Source organism: Sander lucioperca, chromosome 17, assembly GCF_008315115.2.
Source record: "Sander lucioperca isolate FBNREF2018 chromosome 17, SLUC_FBN_1.2, whole genome shotgun sequence".
NCBI classification, from domain to species: domain Eukaryota; kingdom Metazoa; phylum Chordata; class Actinopteri; order Perciformes; family Percidae; genus Sander; species Sander lucioperca.
Window position 1 is genome coordinate 24852550 of NC_050189.1, and position 24709 is coordinate 24877258.

The following is a 24709-nucleotide window of genomic DNA, read 5'->3' on the forward strand; positions in this document are numbered from 1 at the left end:
GCTGCTCCGTGTGTGAGAATATAAACAAAGTCACGTGACTGGGGGCAGAGGGCATCGCTGAAGGCAAGATTGAATGACATAGCGAATTTAATTTGATTTAACTTAAGTAATGATGGGCGTATTATCGTATTAATGCAGCCACAACAGCAAAAAAAGAAGAAAAAGGCTCTTTCGCCAGAGGAGCAGCTAATCCAATCAGGGCAAACGGGCAGTTGCCCGGGCAACAATAGCCATGTTGGACCATCAACCTCCTCCCCCAGAACCTGCCTGCAGGACTGTTTTATTAAGACTAAAAGGAGAAACCAAGCTGAAAGTTAGTTTCTTCCATGTTGGCTTCACAAGACTCTGAACTATTACAGTACCCACAGCAGTTCATCAACACCTTTATGCTAGGCTGTTTTGACACCTCACGTTGGCCAACATTTTTCCCACTGTCAGCTCAGAATTTACAGCAAATGGCGCTATTTGGCTCATCACTCAGTAAGTCGTGGCCAGGCAGACCTTATACCCCACAAGCTTTCTACAACAACAGCTTTCCTCGCTTGATTCATGTTGATGCAGTATAATTGGCAAAACCTAAGATTCGGTCCCCTGATGTGTGAAAGGTTTGTGTGCCTGTATTGAAAAGTAGCCAACGAGGACACATTCAGGTCAAAGAAGTTTGAATGTCAGTGCAAATTTCTGCAAAGAAGAAGTGTAGATTGGTGGTGTCCAACTTGTGCCTTGTGGCTAAAGCACCAACTGATGCTTGGCTTTGCTAAAATGATCATAATAATGGAAATTTTTCTGAGAATAAACTGTTTGTTCAATCTGTCCATTTCTTGTTTGCAAAGACGATCACCAAGTCACTAAAGCTAAAAACTTCCCCATTCTGAATTTCCTTGAAATCCCTGCAGCAACAAGTTCTCAAATTTACAGCAATGGCCCACACAGTTGCAGCTCATTTATAGTGCATTCCATCTGCCCTTATAACAAAAACCTCAATGAACAACTTTCATTACCCCAGCCGACCAAGAAAAAGGTTTTTCTCCCACTTGCCTTTAAAAGCCTTTGTTGGCTATCCTCAGTAGGGTTTGGTAAACATCTTTATGACCCACTAGGTATGTGAGAGCATGTGCCACTTGCCTGAGTGCTAATTAGCTTGGCTACATCTGAGAGCACTCAGGAGCTACTGACTGAAAAGAAGATTTTTCACAAAGTCGAGGGCTCTAAAGGAAGTCTTGGTCCTGGCTCTTTTGTTCTCAACGTTGGGCTGTGTTATTGCTAGAAAATTAAAATGGACAATAATACAAACATTTCCATTAAAAAGGATATCTTTTCAACTGAAATTATTCATCATGATAGCACATGCTCAGCATATCGCACCTTAGCTGCCTCATTTAACATTCATAAAAGAAAAGAATCCGCAAATGTGCAATATCAACAGGGCGCCTATTGAAGCCAAGCATCCGAGCACAAATACAAAGCGCTGAATGTACGCCGCTTTCATTCATGACTTGGAAACGACAAACAATTAAGCAATTGCAAGGTCAATTCCCACACTCTGTCTGCAGTTGAACTCTCAGCAACTTGAAGGACTTCCAGAGTGTGCGTTTCTCGCTCAGCATTCACGGGAAAAATATTTTTGGTTGATCAAAAACACAGAAAAGCTTCATGTTGGGAGCTTTGGAGTGCAGATTAAGAGCTTCTGTTCAAAGCTTCTATTTCACTTATAAGATCTTTGAAAAAGCTTTGCAACATAATGCTGCTATTTACATTAAATTAAGGTACTTTCAGATTTTTCGACAACCTAGGTCTTATTGTCTTAAGTTTGACCGATGTAGCTATAGGTTAGCATAACACTGTGCTCACCACCATCACTGTAGAAGATGTGGACATGTGTGCTTTATTTAAACTGTCTACATGACCTTTCAATTACACTAGTTTTACTGCTACAACTACTATCAACAAAACAGCAGCTAGCAAGAATATGGCACATCTCGACCACCCAATCAAACCAGCTGAGTGTGGGTCTATTATATTCACAACAACAGTGTTTCTTTACAGTATTATGCTAAGCTATAGGCAGGGTTGTTGTTACCATTGAGGTCTCTGAGTCATGTCCGTGGTAATATGTTTGGGGCTCTGATAGGTTTAATGGCAATCAGTTTTGTATAATTACACATATTACAAATGGCGTGATTTTTTTTAAAGCAGATTCTGATATACTTTATACTAAATACAAAAGAAATCCACTGTCTTTAGGCAGAAAACTACATAAATTAATCCAGTATTATACAGATTTAGTATGAGAATTACATACTCGGTACTGTGGAGAAGGCTTTGAAACAATGTATACCAAAACATAGGGAGAGAAAATAAACAGGAACATTTTTTGGGTGGTTCTTCTAAGGGAATTCGGACTTGTATTTAAATTTTATTAAAATATTTTGTCAGGGACCATGTACAAAAACTATCATTCTCAATAACGAGTATTTTCATTATTGATTCATGCACTTAATCATTTTCTCCATGGGTTTGGTCTATTAAAATGTCCTACGGTCCAAAACCCACAGATAAAACAGAGAAAAAGCAGAAAATGACACCGGAAAATGCATGGAGGTTTTGGTAGGAAAAAAATTAGGTATACAATCTAAAACAATAAGACCCAGGTTTTAAATAAAAAAAGAATGTTCCTTTGAGAACAAACAGATTTGTTCCACAGAAAAAAAGTTTCATGTCTATTGATGTCAACATTTGCCATTGTTTTAATCCACCAAGCATGTCCTAACCCATTTACTCACATCTTTGCTCCTCATGTTTGGCTTCACATTAAAAAGGAAACTTAGTCAAGGACACCAAAATATTATAGGTATGTCCTCTTTATACAGGCATATTAAGTAAATTAGATCCTTTTTTCAGTTTTTTGTTAAGTTACAGATGGAACACCACATACAATACACCACTGGTTTTCTGTAATTATTCTTTTTGAAGCAAAATCAAGTCAAATGAAAACTGTGTGCAAGGCTGCAAGCCACCTTTAGAGAGCAGAAGACCCCTTAATTTACCCCAAAGAGACCTTATGGCACTGATGGTTTTGAATTGAGTCCTGAAAATATTTCCTTCTTCTTCTTCTTCCCACCTCCCCCTTCTCCTTGTTGCTCCACAAGAGCTTAATCCTTCTAACCAGCACCATATGTCCTGGAAGGCTGCTGGAAAACTCTGGAATCTACTTTTGCCTCTTTAACAATAGCATATACATCAAAAATGCAGAGCTGTGTCAAGTGGGCGAGAGTTCCTAGAGCACCGTAAAAGAAGCTAAAGTTGGTTAAGGACCGACCTCAAAATCCCTACCTTGAGTTGAGTGACTTGTGCAGATCTAAAAGTGCCGATCAAAGATGATCCTTTCAGCCTGCTGCACAAAGTGGAGCCTATTGGTCTAATTGCTTATGCACATCTAATTCATATTTTCAAAAGCCAATCAAGGGTGTGGGCTGGTGATTTGAGTCTGGAAGGAGAATTTGTTTTTATTCCCTCTCCAGAGGTTTAACAACCCAAATGATCATTTACAGAAACTTTTTCTCTCTAATCCATGTTCTTATCTTTGCTACCCCCCCCCCCCCCCCCAAAGAGTAGCAAACAGACTGCTGTTGGCTGCAAACAGAAGCTCTGAAACTCCACTGCGTATGAGCGGCCATGTCACATCACTTCTTTTTACAACCTCTGGGACGTGCTTATCTCACGCTGCTTGGGGGGTTGGGAGGGGTCTTGCTGTCATGCTGTGTATATACTTGTGAATAGTATGCCTTATTTCATGAATTACAGTAAGCAGCGCTTATTTTTTATTCAAAGCTCTGTGCGAGGCCTCTGAGCTCATTTTGAATGGGATTCACCATTCATCTTTTGGAGAAATACTCCCGCTGCTGTCATGAGCAGTTGTGTAAGCAATGGAGACGTATGGGAGCACAGCTGGGACCACTGGGAAATCTATAGGACATTTTACATTCATGACACTCTGTATTTCCAAACAAAACTGTGCTGCTTACCCAGCTATGAGCACAAAAAGGGGATGATGGGTAACACGTATAATTAAATCCAACAGAAGATCAAACATTTAGCAACAAAAGCAGAAAGAGGGTAGAGGGTAAAGAGCGTGTTTAATGACCTAAAAATGATTAGCAATTTTAGCTTTAAACTCCTCTTCTCTAGTTAATGCGTCTCTATAGCCACTTATTATTAATAAGCCTCGCCATCCTTTATTTTTTTCTGCTCTTTTCTTTCCAATCCACCAACTTTTTCCACACAATGGAAAACGGTCAGAGATGGAATCAGAGATGAAAGAGCTTGATAGCACCTCCTCTGTCAGCTTCACTTACTTTCCCCTGACATCACCAAGTGTTTTTGCATGTCACGTTTTCCGTCTTTGCTTTCTCTGGAATTTGGCTTGACCTATTCGATGTAGCTTTTATGAGGAAACCTTAATCAAATGCTTTATTTGCTGAACACCACAAGTGGTATCCAGTTGCTGTTAACTGGAACAACTTGTCCCTACTGTATGAAGTGTTTTGTGAGAGAAAACAAACACCTTTGCAGGGCATCATAAAATGTGTCATTGATATTCAAGATATTACCCATAAACCACCTTATGAATATCTCGTAAATGAAATGCACATTTAAAAAACATCCTGCGTGATTGATTTGTTAGTTAAAAGATTCAAATGGACATACTCTGTTGAACGACAACATTTACATGGATGTATTGGTTTTTTTTGGATAACGTCAGAGTTGGTTGTTAGCAAAATAAACATGTGCAAAAAAAGATTATTCAGCAATTTATTAAACAAAACAACCTGCCTGCAGATGGCATGAACCATTTTGGAAAGCTTTGGTATCTCTGAATACTTTTTGCAATCAAGATGGTACACAGTTGATGATATTTATAATGAAAAAAAGGAAAACAAGTTGAGTTAGCTGAGAATACTAATACCATTCTCATGTCTGTATAGTACATATGAAGCTTCCTCCAACAGGCTGTAAGCTTAGCTTAGCATTAGGACTGGAAACACAGGGAAACAGCTAGTCTGCTCTGTCAAAAGGTAACAAAATATGCCTATCAACACCTCTAAAGCTCACTAATTAACATGTCATATCTCATTTGCACAAAAACACAATTGCACAATTACACAAAAACTGAAGCGAAAAAACAACACAGAAAGGAAAAGTTGGTGCTTACCATGATTCCTGGTTCTCCAGGCTGCCCTGGATCCCCCTATACAAATACAAAACAGACAGTTAATGGAAGAGCAGTGGGCCACGTCTTCTTTGAAAAGTTAAGAACACGCATGGAGTTTTCAAATGATGGCAGACAGTATTCGGAGTCAAATATTATGTTATATATATTATAGTTGAATTCCCCAGTTGTTTTAGTGTTTGAACAGCTGCTATGGTGCATAGGGGCCAAGTTGCCAACTAGAACTCAGCATTGTTCTGCTCATGTACGAAGTTGGCTGGGAGGCATTTTATCATGCTGTGGCACCTGTACCCCTCACTGTCTCCTTCCAACAACCTTGTTCTGGTCTCTGCTTTGGCTTTAGGCCTGGCTCTCGCATGTTCCTGCAGTTCTCTAGGTAGAAAAGAGACATGGCCAGATATCTATGCCAAAACCAGGCTCAAATATTATTATTATCCATTTTTTGCCTCTTTGTGACAGTTACAGAACCATTCTTGCCACCTTCCTTCTGAGGGACTTATGACAGGAGAAATAAATCACAGGACAAATAAAGTGCCCTAGCAAGATAAGTTTAATTTCTTGGAAAACCGCGACAACTATTGCAACTGCAACTGGAAGAACGGAAAACAATAATCATCAAAAACTTGGAAAGAAGCAGATAAACAACACTTAATATTTTTGCACTCCCACTGTGAACTCTGCCAAGACAATAAAGATCAGCTGGAGCCCTCAGAAGGTTTTATGGCTCAACATAATTGACAGGCCTTTTCTGTTTCTTCTTACACAGGCAGAGTTCACATAAATTAGTGTGATGCCAGTGACAGGCTTAAAGACATGGAAAATGTTACGTTATAATGAAAAACAACCAAATAAATGTAAATCCAGTGAGGCATTCTCTTGGGAGTATAATCATGTTTAGCTGAAGACATTAGGGCAATGAACTGCAACACTAGTTTGTCTTGTCTTCATTAGAAATGTTTTCATTGGGGTAAACCCTCCCAAACACTGGGTCAAAGTCAAATTGAATATGAGTACATAAAGAGCTGAACTTGTTTTACCATTAATGGAAACAATGCAGTATTTGTTAAAGGGAAAATACAGAGTTTTACTAATCCAATACCATTTCAATAACAACAAAGTTTTGTTCAGTTTAATCAAACTTGTCAGGTGAAAATCAATACTCACTGCTAGACCAGGTACACCTCTGGGCCCATCTTTCCCTGTGTCCCCTGGAGGCCCCCTTGGCCCAGGAGGGCCCGGTGGCCCCGGAGGCCCAGGTGGTCCAGCTTGCCCTTGATCTCCCTGTGTGGCAAAATAACACATTTAAACGTCAGTACTGTGTGATATTGTCGGATCCACTGAGACTGGAGCCACTTCAGTTAAATGATAATGAAGAGAGTAGTGGAATGATCTTGTGGGTGGCTATGGGCTGCCTCCATTCATAACATGGAGGACAGTTTGCATTTTAGGTCTCATGACTAAAACTAGCAGACACAATGGAGCTGAGATGTATCTGATTTATAGCTGAAACAGTAATCCCCTAAAATGCATGCATTCCTTAATGGACTTAATGAGTTGAATAGGGGTTGTGCATTAGGCACAGACTGAAAAAAGTCACATTTGTAGAGCTACAACAATCAGGACAAAAAATACACTGAAAATGTGTGGTCCATTATTATATTGCATCAGAAGAAAATCAGCTATCTTACTTGCAAGGAAAGTGCTTTTAGTAGTGCCAGGACAGTAATTCATGTTACCTTAATACAACCTTGTTTTCAATTTCCCTTTAACAATAACAGAAGGAGTATAAGAGTACTTATGACTGAAGGTTTGCATGCAGACTGCAGAATGCCCAGGGAGAAGTGATTCGGTAAGACTTGGCACGACAGAGACACCAGTGAGGACACAGCCACTACCTTAATGAGCCGCCGCTTTATGAGCTGCTGGTCAGCAGAAAGAAAGCCATGATTGATCTTAGGGAAGACCATCTGAGCAGGTGTGTGAAGTCAAGAGGTCGTAGGTCAGAGGTGAGAGAAGGTTGAAGAAGGATGAGGTCCCAGAAGAAGAAGGAGAAGGAGGAAAGCAAATGCAAAAAGAAACAGATTTTGTTAGAAAGGCTTGTGTTCATGAACCCCGGTCCAGCGCCTTCACAGATGGGGGAAGAAATCCACACTTTTCCAGCACCGAGGTGGTTTGCTTAGGAAGTCTGGGCTTTTTTTCTTGGCGCCAGGACCCATAATTACCACCTCAGGGGTGTGAGGGCGCCACAGCGGGCTCACAGTCCCCGGAAAAATGGGAACTTCTCTTCCTCTGTGAAAGCGCTGTCATCATCTTCATTGCGCCTGCTGCTAAGTCAGACCCCGGTAGCTGCACACACTGAAACCAGAGTGGTCAACCTTCTGAGTTGAGGTTGATTTCTAACCTTGTTCCTTTCAATGCATGCATTATTCTGCTAGTGTCCATTGGTATTAAGTGGCTCCATCCATCGCTGAAACAATCCCGAATCCCGAAGGACAAATTGGTAGATTGAAGGATTTGTGGTGAACCATGGGCATGAGCTTTTAAAAAAACATTTTGCCACATTGGTATATCATCGGGTATTCCTCTTGCAATTCCTTCCATTTATTTTAGCATCAATGGACACGAGCCAGACCATGTCTTCTTGTTTCTTGTTCTAATCATATACTGTACATATTACTGGGTTGTAAAAGGCCACCTTTGCTTTCAATGGGGAACCTGGCATGTAGCGTGGAACAGAGGAGTGAAAGACTGGTAGCGGCAGTGGGGGAAGAGGATAACCATTGACTAGCTGTGATTAATTAAATGGGTTTTTTCCTGTGCTTAGTCTGTCATCGGGCTTTGAGGAAAAAGCAGCCGACAGTGATTCATTTACTCCCAGTGTGTGTTGCGAAAGGGTCGGGCTGAGCAGCTAGGCGGCACCACCACCGACAAACCTTGACAGTCAGGATCTGATTGCTGTGCAAAGCAGCCAGCGTAGGGAGACCAGGCAATCCCTAAAGGGACAAACAGCAGAACATGGCACAACACACACATGACATTCAAACACTGAGTAAACAAAAACAGTTAAAGGAGGAAGAAGATAAGCATCCTAAATAGTTTTACAAATTTGTGGAACAAGCTGTATAATATAGTATTGTTCGTAGCGTTTTGGGAAACATCAAGGGATTGAGATGTTCACTGGAAATTCAATCAAATGGTTTCCAATTCCCTTGTCAATAACGGTCATGACAGATGGGATCCGTAAAACGGAATGATGAAAACTTAATAAAAGAAGAAAGCATCAGACCTCTCTCTTGTTAAGAGGAGACAAGGGTTTATAGCTGTATGCTAACTTTAATCTGAATCCAGAAACATTGACTTATTGTCTGCTGGAAATGGTTTAGAATGTGACTCAAATAAATGCACTTCAGTAAGTTTCATTGACTGTCAATCATTTGGGGTATATTGTCCATAATTAGCCATATACATTTTGAGTCTTGCATGCCTGCCAAACAAGGGTTTTCATAGTGACGAGTCTTTTACAGGAATATTGCAGAATAAATGTCCACTGGAATATTAATTGACCGAAAAACAATCCGCTGAACGGCGCTTACAGCCATAGCTTAGCAAGCATAACTAGTCACGGCAAGCTTGCCCAGCTTTGGCTTTCTCAACAAACTTTCTAGCCTTTCCAAAACTAAAACACAACAAGGGCCCTTTTGCTTCAGTAAATCTCAGACCGATTTAAAGTTCGCAAAGTTTAGCTTTGATGCTAAGTTAATAGAAAAACATGTAAATATTGGTTGTACAGTGATTGCATATTCTTTTGCTTATCTTTATGCTGCAGGTTTTGCTTCACCGTAAATAACAAACCTCAATGAACTGATGAATGTATTTCTCAAAGACTTGCACAATTGCACAAACGTTCCCTGTAAGAGAACAATCTTCCTCCATATTCAAGCTTAGGATAAAAATCTGGCCTATCCAAACAGTGTGGTGCCATCCCTCTGGTTTTCAAAAAAAGATAATTCAAAAAGCATGGCTCATTACAAATATGGCTTCCAAGGCAGGCTGATTTAATCATCCCTGCAGCAGAACAGAGCAAAACTCTTACCCTGCAACAATAGCCATGCTGTGTGTAACTGGGATTGAAGCGCAACCATTTCTCAAGTTATTTACAACCTCAAACATCTTGAGGACAAACAAAGAAACAAGAACTGGATTACGGTCGGGGGGGGGGAAATCAGGCTATACAAAGAGTCCAGGCATGAATATGTAGTGTGTCGCATGTGCAGGCTGGCACTTGTGACTGCTTCCTGGGTTCCATCCTTTTTGCTTTTACAATCACTTTGATACTAGGGGAGAAGCCGCGGCCAGGTTGACAGCATGTTGACAACCTCACTGACCAGTGTGTGTTTGGAACGTGTAAAAGATTATCTAACCAAAGAACATAGTTTAATCTTTCTCTGCAAAGGATGAGAGAAAGCGGAAAAAAAACTTGACTAGGTTTGGGTTGATGCTAACCCTGCATTGCCTCTGTGCTGTTGACTATGTGTGAGAATGATCATGACATTGCGGTTGACAGAGAATCCTAACCATTCACAGATTGTTTTGTTTTGCTTTTCTCCTCCAAAACGGATGTTGGTTATTTGGTGAGGCTATGTACTTGCCTGCAGCAAGAGGATTGTAACCGTAGTAAACAAAAAGCCAGATATGACGACAATCAGCAACAGCCGTCATAGGACACTTGCCAGAACCAGCATCTCCCTCCCCAACCACACCAAACGCACAAAACATCCCAAGCTAATACAGGCTGAGGCATTTTCTGAATATCTATATGTGGAGTGGATTACCAGTTCCTTGCACAGATGGCTTTAATACATTTAAGAGAGGAATAATACATTCATTTAAAGCCTCAGAATTGGCATCAATGTGATGCATCAAATGTATCTCAAGTGAAATTCATTTTAAGGCTTCTGGTTTCATGTGCAAACAGTTGACTGTATAACATTTCCTGTTAACGAGTGAAAAGTCAAATCCTGGAAATTACATAATCACAGTCTCTTTATTTTGGAAGAGCATAGCAAATGGGTCAAATCCCACAATGTGAGAAGTAAAGTCCTGGACAAACTCTGCGAGTTTTGTTGGTGAAATCTCAGGAATGTTTCCTCTTGCTGACCCAGGAATTCACCAACCTTTGTCTGACACCTGTAGCCAGTGCCATCCCTCAAAAAGACCACACAGCTTTCTTGGTGACACACAGAGACAGTAATTTCTGTTTATTATATCCCACCAGTGGAGCTCCAACAGTGGCCACCCATTTGTTTGTCAAAACTGGCCAATTTATTATTTGCTGCTTGGCTAACCTTTGGCGTTTGGATGTGGCCTTTGACTTTTAGGGCCGACAAATGGCTGACCCCGACATGTGGGGAACAGGCACAGGGAGCGTGTGTCTGTGAGGAAATTTTGCTGGCCATGTGGCAATTCTCATACTGTGTTTGGCCACAGAGGCTGAGGAGCTTTGACTTGGCCTTTTGACAAGAAAACATACACATTGTTGTATAAGCATGCACACACAGATATTCTGTCATTTAAATGATTCTAAATTTGATGTAATCTGGCACACTGTGCTGTGAAGATGACATATTCTTTATATGCTCTGCTGATTACATGTACTGTACCTATATATGGGTTTAATAGCGTTTCTGCACACAGTCAATACTGGCCATGAAATGAGTCGATAGTCAAGTCTGGGAGTACTTGTCCTTTTATACCTTCATCTATTAAGGAAATCTATGTAATACTGTTCCACTACATCAACCTACTAATCTAATGTGCAAAGTCAATATGATATTCTGGGGAGGTAATATCATTTGCTGGTGACCTAAACATCTTTCATGCCCCTGTAGTCCTTCATATGGGACTGCGACTGTGCTAATTTGTACCTGTTAAGGGACAACAATTCTGCTGTAATTGGAAGGTAATGAAATGCTTTCTTGAAGTGGACAGTTTATTTATTTACTCTACAAGACAAATAGGGCCTGGCTGGCCCCTGTTACAACTCTGTCAGCCACACTGCCGTTTCCAAATTGTAAATCATTTAGCTGATAGAGACAGATGACTCCATTTCCTAGGTTAAAAGGGTACAAATTATGAGCAAAACCCAAGAAATTCTATCTAAATGGCAATAGATCACTCAATCAATTCGGCTAGAGAGTGAAGATATTTCCTTTCTGCCTGTTTGCAGCAGTTCTGCCATTGCAACTATAAGGATTATACAATATGTTTTATATCATAAATAATTAACTAAGGATATCACAGAGCTGGGTATGTATTTGTAGATCTTGTGAGTGTGTGAAACCACTCAGACATCCACAATATCTGTGGACTTGGCTGTCTTTAAGGAGTGCCCAGGTGTTACATAAGATGTATAATTTTTAGACCGCTAATCAAATTTCACAAGGAAGGTCATTTGTATTGACTTCCAAATCATAAGAAACGCCATGCTTTGACGTGCAGAACTGGCCTGGAGGAGAGCTGAAAAAGTTAATTGGTAAACTACTAACGTCTGGTTGGGCTTCAATACAGAATTGGGATCAGATGCACTTGGGAGACGTCTGGTGTTCTGGTGACAAGACAAACCTCTGTGTTGTTGCGTTCTTATATCCTTGTGCTCCAACCTCTACGTGCCCTCACGGAAATCAATTACAGGCATTCAAAGTGACTTTGACTCCATACAATCTACTCTTGATGATGACAGCAGATACAGACAAAGTGAAAAGTGTGACCCCCAGTTAATGCAATCTACTTTAAACAAACCTGTGCAGTCTGCTTTTTTTAAAGAGGGCTCATTTTTTAACCATTATTTGAGAAACAAATGAGGGCGCGCTGGCTGCAAGTTGGAGATCGAATAATTCATTTCAGAGTCTGTCAAGCACGGAAAAGCACTCAAATCATCATCATTTAGAAGCTGCACTTTTATAGAAATGTCAAACTTCAGAGCTGAGAATGATTAAAGCTCTGAACACACCATGTCACGTCGACGATTTAAGTGAATCACAAGTAATTATAGAGACAGAGCTAGTTGGCTTTTGATTGTGGCTGAGATTGAGCAGATATCTTCAGCTGATGGGTAAACAGCTTGTACTCATGTGCAATTTGAAGACGAGAGGTAAAGAAAAGGTCTTTGCATCACACAAAGCATATCACCCCGAGGTTTGCCTGCCTATTCTTGATGTAGAAATAAGCAGTGCTGAAATGCTTGTTTTATTTGGCCAGATGGGAAGAACACTATCCCAGGAATTTCATGCATCTCAAACCTTTTTGCCCACAAATCTGCTGGGGGAGGCACACACAGTCACATTCATCAGCTAATCACAAGAAGTCAACAGTAAACCGCATACCCGTGGTCCCTGGTCGCCTTGATCCCCCTGCAGAAGGAAAGAAAAAGAATTTGTCTTGAAATGCAAGAGGTCAAACACACGCCGAACACACACATAGACACAAGTACAGTGCTAATAATAAGCTGAGACTCACACCAAAATCACTGAGGCATAATTCAGAACACATTGATAAAGAAAAATAATACAGGAACCCAGCTATTCATTGTGGTTGAGAGTAAAATCACTTATGATAACATGGACTGACATGAATTGGGTATGAGAAAAAGAGAAAGAAAGAGAGCAGTGGTATGAGGTTTGGTGGGTTTGTTGGGGAAGAGGGACTCAATTGCCAGGCCAGATTTTATGCCCCAGAGATCTTTGGCTATCTGCCTTCTTTGGGGGTAGATCTCTGTGGACAGAGCACGTTCCTGAAGGAGAAAACGTTTGGTTTCGAATCAACCTGCATGGTGAAGACTGTGGGTTTATCACATTAGAGTGAAACCGAATGAAAAGTGCACTTTTGTTTGAAACAACTGAAGGAAAACCAAATGTTGGACACTGAATTAGAACTGTAATCTGTCTAGAATCGGATAACTGAACAAACCATCTGATCTGCACTCCACACTCCTGTTGGCCGCATTACAATTGAGCCATAGCAGTAAAAGCAGCCCAACAACTTATCACACACGGATGGGAATTTTGCTCAAACAAGCTACAATGTAATGCCTGGGCAATTTCAAATAAAACAGTTCTCGGAATTTTTGTAATTTTTCATTGGGCAGTCGCTCCAAAACCGGAGTTAATGGGGAAACAGTTGTGAATGGCCACACTGATACACGCTGTATTCGTCTTGGGTGGGTGGAATACACACAGTTGTTTTCATTTCATTAAACAGCATATAAAGTGGTTCACATGAGAGACATGAACATGCATCTAATCAGCGAGACTGGGTTATTCACGATTTTCATAACGGATGCTTGACAATCATCTAAACCTGGTTTTGTAAGCCAATGCTTACGGGTTCCATTTCATGCTTTGAGGGGCACCAAATAAGAGATCTCACTTTTCATTCATTACGTCGGTTGGCGACAGCAACCAACGTCGTTCCACACCCCACATTACTAGAAATCATCTGTTACCAAAGTGCGACTTGATGCAGATGACAACTGTGAACTGTTTCTTTGTGTTTAACTTTAGCTCTGGTTAGCACTCTCACGCCATTTCATTTTATGTCTTGTATTTTACAGCACCATAATCCTTTAAATATAATGGGTTATATCCAAGTTGCTCACTTCATACAAAGTATGAATAGATACTGCATCTATTTAATGATGGCCTGTAAAACAGAACAGATCTTACCCAGTAGCATTTTATAAGTATGCACTTATTTGTTTCAATGGTGAGAGAATAAAGGCACTTCAACTATCAACTTTGGTGTGAATCATGGGATGTTATTTTAGTCTTTCAAAGCAAAGTCACAGGGACACATTTGTCCCAGAGTCCTGCAGACTTTTAAAGAGACAGAGTGGTTATTTTACATGCTCCGTTGCTTTTTTATGGAGGAACGCTCAGCGAGGCATTTAAGGGCTCCAACTTGGGCTCTGGCTTTCAGTCATTAATGTTCTGTGCTGTGGCTTTGTGAATGACAGGAGAATTGAAATATTCCAAATGATTGCCGCAAATGCAAAATGACACTCTTTATGGACAAATTATCAGTAAGAAGAGCAAAAACAAATAATTATTTAATTGTCTTGACCCGCAAGAATGTATGATGGGTTGGCTATTAAAGACTACAATGTCACCTTTCTTCAAGGGTTAGTTGACATATTGGAAAAATAAAAGGTATTTATTTCTTGCTGAGAATTATATGAGAAGATTGATACCACTCTCATGTTTATGTATGAATCTGGAGCCAGCAGCCGGTTATGGGTTATTACAGAAACAGAGGGAAACAGCTAGTGTTGCTGGACATATTTTGTAACTTTGAACAGATGCAGGCCATTTTCCTCTGCTTCCTCTATTTATGCTAAACCAAGCCAAGCTAACCAGCTGCTCGCTCTAGCTTAGCATACAGATATGAGTGTTATCAAACTTTAAACAAACTCTTGGCAGAAAGCAAATAAGCGTATTTCCCATAATGTTGAACTATTGCTAAGTAGTTGAACAAAATATCTGGGTAGATCAACAGTATACCAATTAATATATCAAACTATTAATATATCAAACTAAACTCAAAAAATTGAAAATTACTCACCTTTTCACCCTTGGGACCTGGAGGGCCCTACAAAGAGAGAAAAAAATCCATTTAAGTTATTTGTAATCATTGTAGTGCCATGGCACTCTTTGGTAAGATACAACACACTACAACAACAACTATAAAACCAGTGTGACTAATCATGTTAGCCTATAAACAAACAGAGCTGCTTAACAAGGCTCGAACATCATGAATTAAGAGGGAGAAGGCGAAATCAAAAGATTAACAAATTGAGTTTTGATGAAACTAACATTCTTCACTTTTTGACATCTCTTTTAACATTTGATTAAAATACCCTGTCAAAGACTGGGAACCGCCTTGTAGACGTCAGGGCTTATACAAACATTCAATTAAAACCAAAAACAGGCCCAAATCAAGTCCATGTTTACTTAGAAGATCAAATCCAGCAATCTCCAACCAAGTATTGGCAAGCACATTGTAAAAATGTGCCCTGAACAAGAGGAACACTTCTTTTTTTCCTTTTTTTTGTGAGGCAGTTTTGCATCCAACTTCTGTCAATCAACAAGCAGGGGCTCCTGGGTGGGCCCTGTAAAAAATCATTAGTGAAGTAGAGGATTTGACAATGATGTGTGCATCCATATATTGGTGCCAAATGAGTTTGTGTTAAAAAACACAATTTTGGAACATTTATGTTGAAGGATGAAGCACAGTATGCTGGGCTCTCTTTCTTCCTCTGAGGTCGCAGTTTTGGAAAAAGTCAGCTTTGGAAAAATCAGTATTAGATCAGTGTCAGCAGAGAGAGACTAACTGACCGCACACCCGCTTAGCAACAATGTTCCTGAGAAAGATTGCTGTGCTATGTATACTGATGCTAATTTGTATTTCACATGAAAAGCTATCTGTCAAATATATTTGTAAGATCAAAGTACTTTTTTTCTGGTAGAAAATAATAATAAAAATAATAATGACGTAATCAGGACTGAATCTTTTACAATCACTTCCAAGGTTTGAGAAATTGTGCATCTCTTCTAATTTTGTCATTGATTTTGTAACTGCCAAAAAATGTCACACGTCTTCAGGTAAAAAGAACAAGTTGTTCAGTTGTAACCATAGACAGTATATAAGAGTGGACCAACAGATCCCGTTGCTCTGGACGGAGACCAGTGAAGGCCGTTAGAAGCACTTTTCCGGTGAGCGCTGAGCGTTACTGCGCAGCCTCCAACTGAGAGAGACGACGTAAATGTGACGTGAGCAACGTGTCTGAAAGTTGTAAGTCTTCTGGTAGCTGTGCCAAGACAAATCTCAATCATTCCCAATCTAGCAGAGACGGAGAGCGTAGGTATATGTAAGGAGATAACATAGGCACAGGCTAATTATTGATCACTAAAATGCTAGTTAACATTAGTAATTGCACTTAAACAGCTAATGTGAGACGAAACTGCCTGCGCGCTTCTCCTGTACTATACGGTAATTCCTCTACTATGTGACAGTAAGTCGCGTGGTTATGACACAATCGTTAGCCTATTTTTATAAAAACATCTGCTACAGAGCCATAACGTGAAGTACAAGGTAATGGAGTCTTTTATACATTGTCATGTTTCTTTAGAAATAAACAACGGACAAATAGAGTATTTAAACGCTTCAGACGTAAAGTTATTCGCTGTCAAAGTGGCGCCAAAATGAATGGCAGTCAATGGAATGCTAACGGGGGGTGATCGCTTTGTAGCATTAAAATGGCGCCATAGGAGGTTCGCGGTCCGAGGAGAGGCTTACCCCCTTGGTTGTAACTAGGGGTGGAACGGTACATGTATTCATATTGAACCGAAACGGTACGGGCGTCTCAGTTCGGTGCATGAATTTACACGGAGAATACACGGTATAAAAATAAATAAAACTTGCGTGCAAATGAATTAATGTAATGTGGAACTACTGTTACATACGCGTTTCTTAGGGACACCTAATCTGTAGCCCCGCCTTAGCTCTGAAGCTCCTGAGCTTTGCCAACACGTCAAGTCGGTCCAGTGAGTCCACACCAGAGCCATGTCTTTCTCTATCACTCTGGTCCACACGAAGCAAACTAGTTCCTTCCATATACAACCAAACACGGATGTACTGTAGCTGTATCCCTTCTTGCCTCGAACACAAATGGCTTCCAGGCCAATTTGCTTCGCTGTTTGTTCCGCTGTTAGCTCGGCTTTTAGCTCCGCCATTAGCTCCGCCGTTAGCTGTTAGCTCCGTCGTTAGCTTCACTGTTTGCTGCTTGCTCCGCTGTTAGCGTGTGAAGCTAACGCCACAATTCGCCAACTGCTCTGTGTAAGAAGCTGCTCTTTTAACACCCCTGCTCTGTGCATTAACATATGAGAGCAGCGCTTGTCTCCCATATCACACTACTAGCTAGCTGATTGTCTTATTTTGTTTACAAGTTCCAGATGGAGTCTGGAGATGATGTGGGGTAGCCTAGGCTACTTATTGTTTAGGCTAGCTACTGTTTACATCTTACTTTATACGCTTCTGGCTGTTGCAGCTAGCTCAGGGGAGAGACTGGATCACACTAGGTGGTACAGCCTGGGACATGCACAATAAAAAAAATTGCCTTCTGCATTTTTGTCATGCTTTTCCCTCCGTTTTACCGAACCGAACCGTGATGTCTGAACCGAGGTATGAACCGAACCGTGACTTCAGTGTACCGTTCCACCCCTAGTTGTAACCAATACAACTGCGGTAATAGCTCTGTAGTGGTTACTTTTCCAGGCTAATACCGGTCAAACATGGTTTGCTCCCAAAGATATCAGACACACAGAGAGATATATGCTGACACTAATCCATAGATTGATAGCATTAGTATGAGACCTGTGTTTGGTCCATAGACTCACAGGAACAGCCTCCAGTGACCCAGAATAGCAGGTTTGCAGACACGGACAGGCTTCCACTGCACTGGCACACAATAGCACATGTCTAAAACTGAAATGCTCCAGAGGTAGTCCAGCAGTTTTCCTCAGCCAATTTCTACCACACTGCTGTAAGGAAAGTGAGTTGTTGCCTGCTCAGTGCCATTGGGCATTATTTCTAATGCACAGTTAACGATCCATAGCTTTTTGTTTATGAATAGCAGTGCATGTGTTCCCAACAGTATCTGCACTGGGCTCAATTTGCCTTGGTCACGAGGTTATGAACCTGTACAGCAAGCCTGTGCAGTGCATCTCCCCCATTTATTCAAATATGAGGCAACTGTGTTCGCTTCAATAAGCCCAGACAAAAGCTGATGGGAAATGCAGCTTTAATATATACACATCTAAGGAGGTGGTCCTGATGCTTACTTGTCTGGCCTTACAAAGAGCAACAACACTCTTGTAAACACAAAATGCACCATTATGAAAACAATGTTTCCGATTGCGGTTCCCTTGGGGGCAATATAACAGAGGCAACATATTGGAATCAAATGTGAATTTTACTTTTATAATGATGTAGATGCATTCCAGAGAGGCTAAATAAGTTTCCAGCATGTTCGTGAAAATGGAAGGTAGCTAAAAAAAAAAAATCAGTGCAGGCTTTTTGTTGTGAAGGAAAATTGCCCTTGGACAATAGAAGGCTAATGACAAGCTGTTGCTGCAAACATATGAGTGGCTGTAACAAAGAAATGCATTCCCACTGCAGCTTTTTGCACAAGCCTGCTTAACGCACTGGCACTGAAAAGTACAAATAGTTGGCACCGCAAATGACCGGGCTAAATGACTGAGCACCGTGAGTTTGTGGAAAGAAATGAAAACTCAGCTTTATATGATTTAGCATTTCAATGAATCCAGATTGGTTCATGATAAATACATCAACATAGCGAAACTTGATCAGATCCATGTTGAACCTCCATAATAGGGCAAAAATTTTGTTTGTAAGGGGATAAATAAGGAAAATGGGTCACAGGTGATAGATAGATTTGTACAGTAGATATCCCAGGCAAATGGGTTTGATTAACTAAGTCAGTGGTTCCCAAACTGTTTGATGCTACGGTATATTCTCCCAAAAAAAGTACCCCTTCCTCAGCAAAGCCATTTATTTTAAACATTACTTGTAGCTAACAATTTAAACTGTTTATCCATAACTATAAGCTATCCATACCATTTATCCATTACTTAGCAACTGCAGACATACCCCCCAGGTTGCTAATCAGGGAACTAAGTAATGCTATCACACATGTAAGCTTAATATCACTAATGATATGTATGTTATCTTTTTGAAACAGCATATTTTGATAACCCTATCATGCCTGTTAAACTGTATCAATCAAATAAAATGACTTGGTAAGTACACTCAGCAGCATTTCTTGGTAGATTTATACTCCACAAGTGGTATGCTGCTTTTGACGCACCTTACCATATCCTGCACAAAAACCTTGTTCATTTAGCTCTTCCATCTGGTCGTAAAGCATGTGGAAATGATTTTGCTGCACAGTCTGCACCTGCTCATTATACTGCCCATCATTTGCACATCACTTGCACAGACAGCGACCACTGGAGCTTTTCCAAAAGGTTTAAGCCAGTACAGTGAGGGTCTTTTATAGAGACTATTAAACAGCTCTCCTGCAAAGACCATTTCAAAATGAGCGAACTGTACTACAGTAGAACTGCAGCGGGTGTCTCTTGTCAAGCAGTCTCTGTAGCTTTGTGGTTTCAGTCTGCCCCAAAGAAGGTTTGTAATCGGCACCTGTGTATGCTTTTAATGTCTTTTTACTGCTTCTGCTCTGGCTCTTTATCAAAAGCAGCCCTCCAGCAGGTGCTCTGTGGCTCATCAGGCTGCCTCTGTTTGATCAAACATGCTCACTGTGTTTACTTTGCTGAACACGATTAACCCTCTATAGTGCCTTTAAATACATTTATATTCAGATTACACTTGATTCTTGAATGGATGCATATCTCAAAAACTGCAAACTAATGTTCTTTAAAGGAATAGTTCAACACTGTGGGAAATACAATTCATGTTCCTGCCAAGAGTTGGATGAAAAGACTGATGCTTTCATATCTGTAAAGTAAATATGACCCTACCACCAGCAGCAGGTTACCTTAGGTTAGCTTAAGAACCGGAAAAAGGTGCCTGGCTCAGTCCAAAAGTAGCAAAGTTCGTTTTTGCCGGGGCACAGTAACTTCCTAGAGCCGTCTCATCAGTGTGAGGTTGCTAGCTATTCAGCGGAGACTCACCGGAAGTTACTACAACCGCTCAAGAAATATTCTGGCCTATTACCCCCTGTAAAAACTTGCTGTTATTACACTTAGTTTTTATACAAATTAAACGAATCAGATACAATGTGATTGGCCCTGTTTACAGAACGCAAAAAAAGTGAAACCACCCTCCAGAGTGGAAATCTTAAAAACGCTCCACCGTCGCGTTACCGTCTAAAGGGTAAAAACGCAAAAGTCTGAAGACAGCGGTGTGGAGAGAGACGAGAAAATGGCGTCCAGGTAGTCTGTTGTTACGGAGTAAGCTACAGAAATTATAGGCTCCTGTTATCTAAAAGATTTTCAGTGTAATGGCTCAATATTTAAATGGTTTCGACAATGTGGATAAGGTTGTTATAGTTCGATGACCATATGTAGGCTATTCATTTGAGCCAGCTGCCAGAGTAGGCTACAACGTTGCGGATGAAGAGAAAGAGAGAGAGCGAGTGGCAGCGGCCAGCAGGCAGAGGAGGATCTGCTTCAGGCTCAGGAAGGGCTGCGAGGCTCAGGATATTGGTAGTGCTCCCATGGGTGCGGTGCTGTGGCTTATCACGGTCGACTGTGCCGGTCATCATCAGACAAACATGCAACTCCACCTCCTCGTCTTTCCAGACAAGCTTTTGTTGTTCGCTTGGACATGTTTTGGTTTCGCGCTACTAAGGAGAGAAGTAGAAGGAAGGTTCTACGTAGGCGCGCGGCCTTGGTGTTGTTGTGTGGCAGTGCCACCTAGCCGCCTGGCGTGCATACTACATCGAATTTCACACACTTTTGCGTCACCATATGCACGCAGATTTCCCCCCCCCACAAAACTCTTGTCTAAACGCGGAATAAAAAGTGAGAACGCAACGCCACTTTTGCGTTTTCTCTTCAGATCGTTTCCGTCTAAAGATAGCCTTAGAGTTCCTTGTTGGACCTTTGGACAGAGCCAGGCTAGCTCTTTCCCCCTGTTTCCAGTCATTATGCTAAGCTAAACTAATTGGCTACCTGCTGTCGCTTCATATTTACAGAGTGGAATCGATCTTCTCATGTAATGCTCGACAAGAAAACAAATAAGCCTATTTCCTAAAATGTCGAACTATTCCTTTAACAGATTTCAATATAGGAGCTAAGAAAATTGTTGCTTAAACATGATGCATTTTGGATTTGGTTGTGAATGTGGTATGCAGACTTTTTTCACTGTTACTGTAGGGGCGGGAACAATTATTTCCAGAAAACCTCTTAAAAGAGAAGTCCCTGTAAGTGACTTGAAAAATACTAAATATGTCTGTCATATGTGTGGTGATGAAGGGAATGCAGTTGCCCCGTAGCTGAAGCACTTTATCCACTTATTGAAAATGACACTTATCACATTGATGTTAAGCCTCACATCTTCTGCTGCTTAACGCTGGGCAAACTTATGTCAAACTTCCATCATGAGATGATTTTTAACAGAACATCCTGTGTGCTTGATATTGTCGAGTTATGGTGGACCACTGGATCAGAATTAAGCTTTTTTTCTATCCATATACATGTTTAGCTTCTCGTTCTAAGCCAAACCGTGACCACTGTCTCCTGCAATGGCCTGAATGAGCTGTTGGTATGAAAAAAAGAGGAAACCCTCTGCCACCTCTAAAACAGAGTGGGAGGAGAAATATGGGAAGGTCTGCAGGGAAATATAAAAAAGCAAAGGGAACTGGGGCCAAACCTGCAAGCAACATGAACATTGCCATTCAAGTCTGACAATGTAAGTTACTTCACTTCACATTACAAGGAAAGAGTAAACAATGTTCAATAAAATGATCCTGGCACCGAGGTACATTTCATATGTGGCTCCTGCAGTGCTGATTATCAAGATGTGAAAATATTGCACAACTGGGTTTTCCTGTGTTCTGTGTTGGTCTGTCTTCGATTGTCTGGCATTTATATGCATTTCATCCTGAATTAAGTGCTTGTATAGCTCCCTATACTTTATGTATTATGACGTGTGAAACCTTCAAACACAGTTACCAATTCCTGCTGTAGAATGGATGATCTGGTTTCTGTAGTTTCATATTTTATGCCAAATTATGTATGTGCTTCTAAGATGCCTCTGCTGCTTTTCATTGGATCAATAGAGTGCCTAAATGTTTATTTAGAGTTCTTTTGTATTAGTTTACTCTCAGACCGTGCAGGTTGGATAAGGTATCCCATCCCGTGACCTAAGTATGGAACAACGGGCACGTGATAAGAGGTAGTACTGTATAGGGGGTGGTGGGAAAATGCCAATAAGATAAAGATATGATCAAATATAATTATGTTTGCTTACTAGAAAAACTGCACAAACTACTATTTATCAGGTCAGGGATGACCTTTTTTGCTGATGCAGATTTACTATTTATATTTTCACCCTGCAGGGCTGGTCAGCTGTAAGTACATGTATGGAGCCAACTTTGACATCAGATTTAATGCCATTTTTTTATATAATATGATTACATTGAAAAAATTATTAAAATACATAAGGTTGTCTTTTCAAACGCCTGTTATCAACAAAGTGAGATTATTCCCACCCTAGATATCCCGGCAGAGGTCACACCAACCTAATTTCACAACATCTCACGTAGTGAAGACACTGAATATCCATTCTTCACATTCCTACTCTTCTATGATTTACTAAAACATGATGGATGAAAGCTTGACAGTGCTCGCCTGACTGTGCAGCGTGAGGCGAGGGGCTGGCTCGCGCCCATAGCTTTCGCTGTTGTTGACATGAGCAGAGTAATTCTCGTGGGTTTGGCTGCAAGCTTCTGGTGCAATCTTGTGAAGCAATCTACCTAATCCACTAGATGCAAAAAAATAAGGAACAGGGGATCTACGTGTAACCTCTGTCTGGACTCAGCTGTATTAGTTTTCATCACAGTGACCTGTTAAATGTATCGAGGTCCAGAACATCAATCCATCAAACGGAGGTCATATCCGCGTTTTAGAACCTGGGCCAACGGGGCTGGCAGCAGTTGCTGTAGCCCGAACTGCCGGCCACATGGATCCAATCAGCTCACCTCGGAGCACTGGCATCTCTGAGAGCACAGGCCAACAACTACCGCTTTTACAACCGCTTCTTTACGGGTGTACGGTTTTCTCACACAGCTACACAATATTAATAAACATGTGTGTACACAGGAAGTTTAGCAAAGCAATCCTCCAGGCACCAAGTGTTGGCAGGGAATGAAGTCAGGAGGGGGGCAGGTGAGGAGTGCTGCTCACTACAAAAGGGGGAAGAGGGCCAGAGTTAAGGGTTTGAAAGGACTAAACCCTAACTTACGCACTTCACACAGTAAAGTAATGCATCATTGTAATTTCCCCTTGCGGGATTAATAAAGTATACATTATTATTATTATTATTATTATCATCATCATTATTATCATGTTTGCCTCAAATTCTAACTGAAAGTTCTAGATCCCACAACAGTCTGGATTAAGTTTAACCTGGCTGATTCAAAGGAATAATTGACATTTTGGGACATATGCTCAAGCGTTTTTCCAAAAGTGCTGAACTCTTCCATTAAAGATTACAATCTAACAGCAATGAGGTGCTTTTAGGAGTGATTTCTTTTGCACTATGGAAGGAAAATAATTTAGCATTCATTCTCTCACAATATTTCCAATAACCTTTTTACCAAGCACAGTTGAAACATCCCATCTGGATACACAAATATTATCAATTGCACCAATGCAAGAGTGGAAATAGTGGTAAGGCAACTGCAAAATGCACATTTAACCATTTGCAGCTAAAAGCCTACTGTGGACACCATTGGAAGTGCAATCTACTCAATTTCAAACATGCACAAATCTGAAAAAGAGTGAAAGACATCCAGTAAAAACATATCTATATGTACACCTCCATCTGTTAGTTCTGCATGGGAACCCTCAATCATATTACCGTTGGCCCCGGGGGGGAACTTTTTTTTTTCAAGGCAGGAAACTAATGGAGGACAGGGATGTGAGTAATCAGAGCAGAATGGGCAGGAACGGACGACCACAAGTGGCTGGTGCTCGTCGGGGGAATCTGGACGCAGAGGTTAGGCAGGGATAGGAAAACCGCACTGGAAAACTGACTTGGGAATGGCATCTGGTTCCCATATCCACATTGTATCACAATTAGCCAGCATAAAATGACTTTAATGTGTGTGTGTGTGTGTGTGTGTGTGTGTGTGTGTGTGTGTGTGTGTGTGTGTGCGCACACACACTTTTTGTTATGTGTTGGATGTTCTTGTGGGAGCAGGGACGCTGTGAACTGAGGAAACTGAAACTGACAGTGTGACTGGTTATAGGTGTGTGTTGTGTTTAGTACAGTATCAAAATGCAAATCAAACATGGAGGAGATACTTATTCACAATCTCAGTCAGGGAAGGTCTCATCATTCCTGAGGAGGGGGAACATTTAAACAGCCAAATTGTATCCATAAAAAGCCGAACATCGAAGCCAATTTTTTTTTCTGCACAATGCGTAAGCAAATTTCTGACCCACAAAATTCCTGTCCTGGATTTAAAATGTTGAATAAGGGACAGCGTTCCAGTTGGAAAAGGATTTATTTCACTTCTTCTGTTGATTCAATTAGAACCACATAGTGGCAGCCCTACATTTCTCATCATTTGATGTTATGAGTTGGAGGAAAATTCCTCTCAATCAAAAAGCTGTCTAGCTTTTTCTTACAACTGCGGGCATCACATTCATACTGTGC

The 24709-nt window shown here is 40.9% G+C and overlaps 1 protein-coding gene across 22 annotated transcripts in view; it reads right to left on the reverse strand.

Moving 5' to 3' along the window:
* Positions 1-24709, reverse strand: part of LOC116039909 (collagen alpha-1(XXV) chain) — a 152060-nt gene that overhangs the window by 41823 nt on the left and 85528 nt on the right. For 18 of the 22 annotated variants that reach the window (XM_035994043.1, XM_035994041.1, XM_035994038.1 and 15 more), the window contains exons 5-9: positions 14846-14872; positions 12613-12639; positions 7126-7197; positions 6395-6511; positions 5213-5248 (exon numbers count right to left, since the gene is read on the reverse strand). In XM_035994043.1, coding sequence (XP_035849936.1) covers positions 5213-5248; positions 6395-6511; positions 7126-7197; positions 12613-12639; positions 14846-14872 — 279 coding nt within the window. Of the gene's footprint in view, positions 1-5212; positions 5249-6394; positions 6512-7125; positions 7198-8163; positions 8224-12612; positions 12640-14845; positions 14873-24709 lie in introns of all 22 variants that reach the window. The other 4 variants (XM_035994032.1, XM_035994025.1, XM_035994037.1 and 1 more) reach the window with 2 other exon arrangements.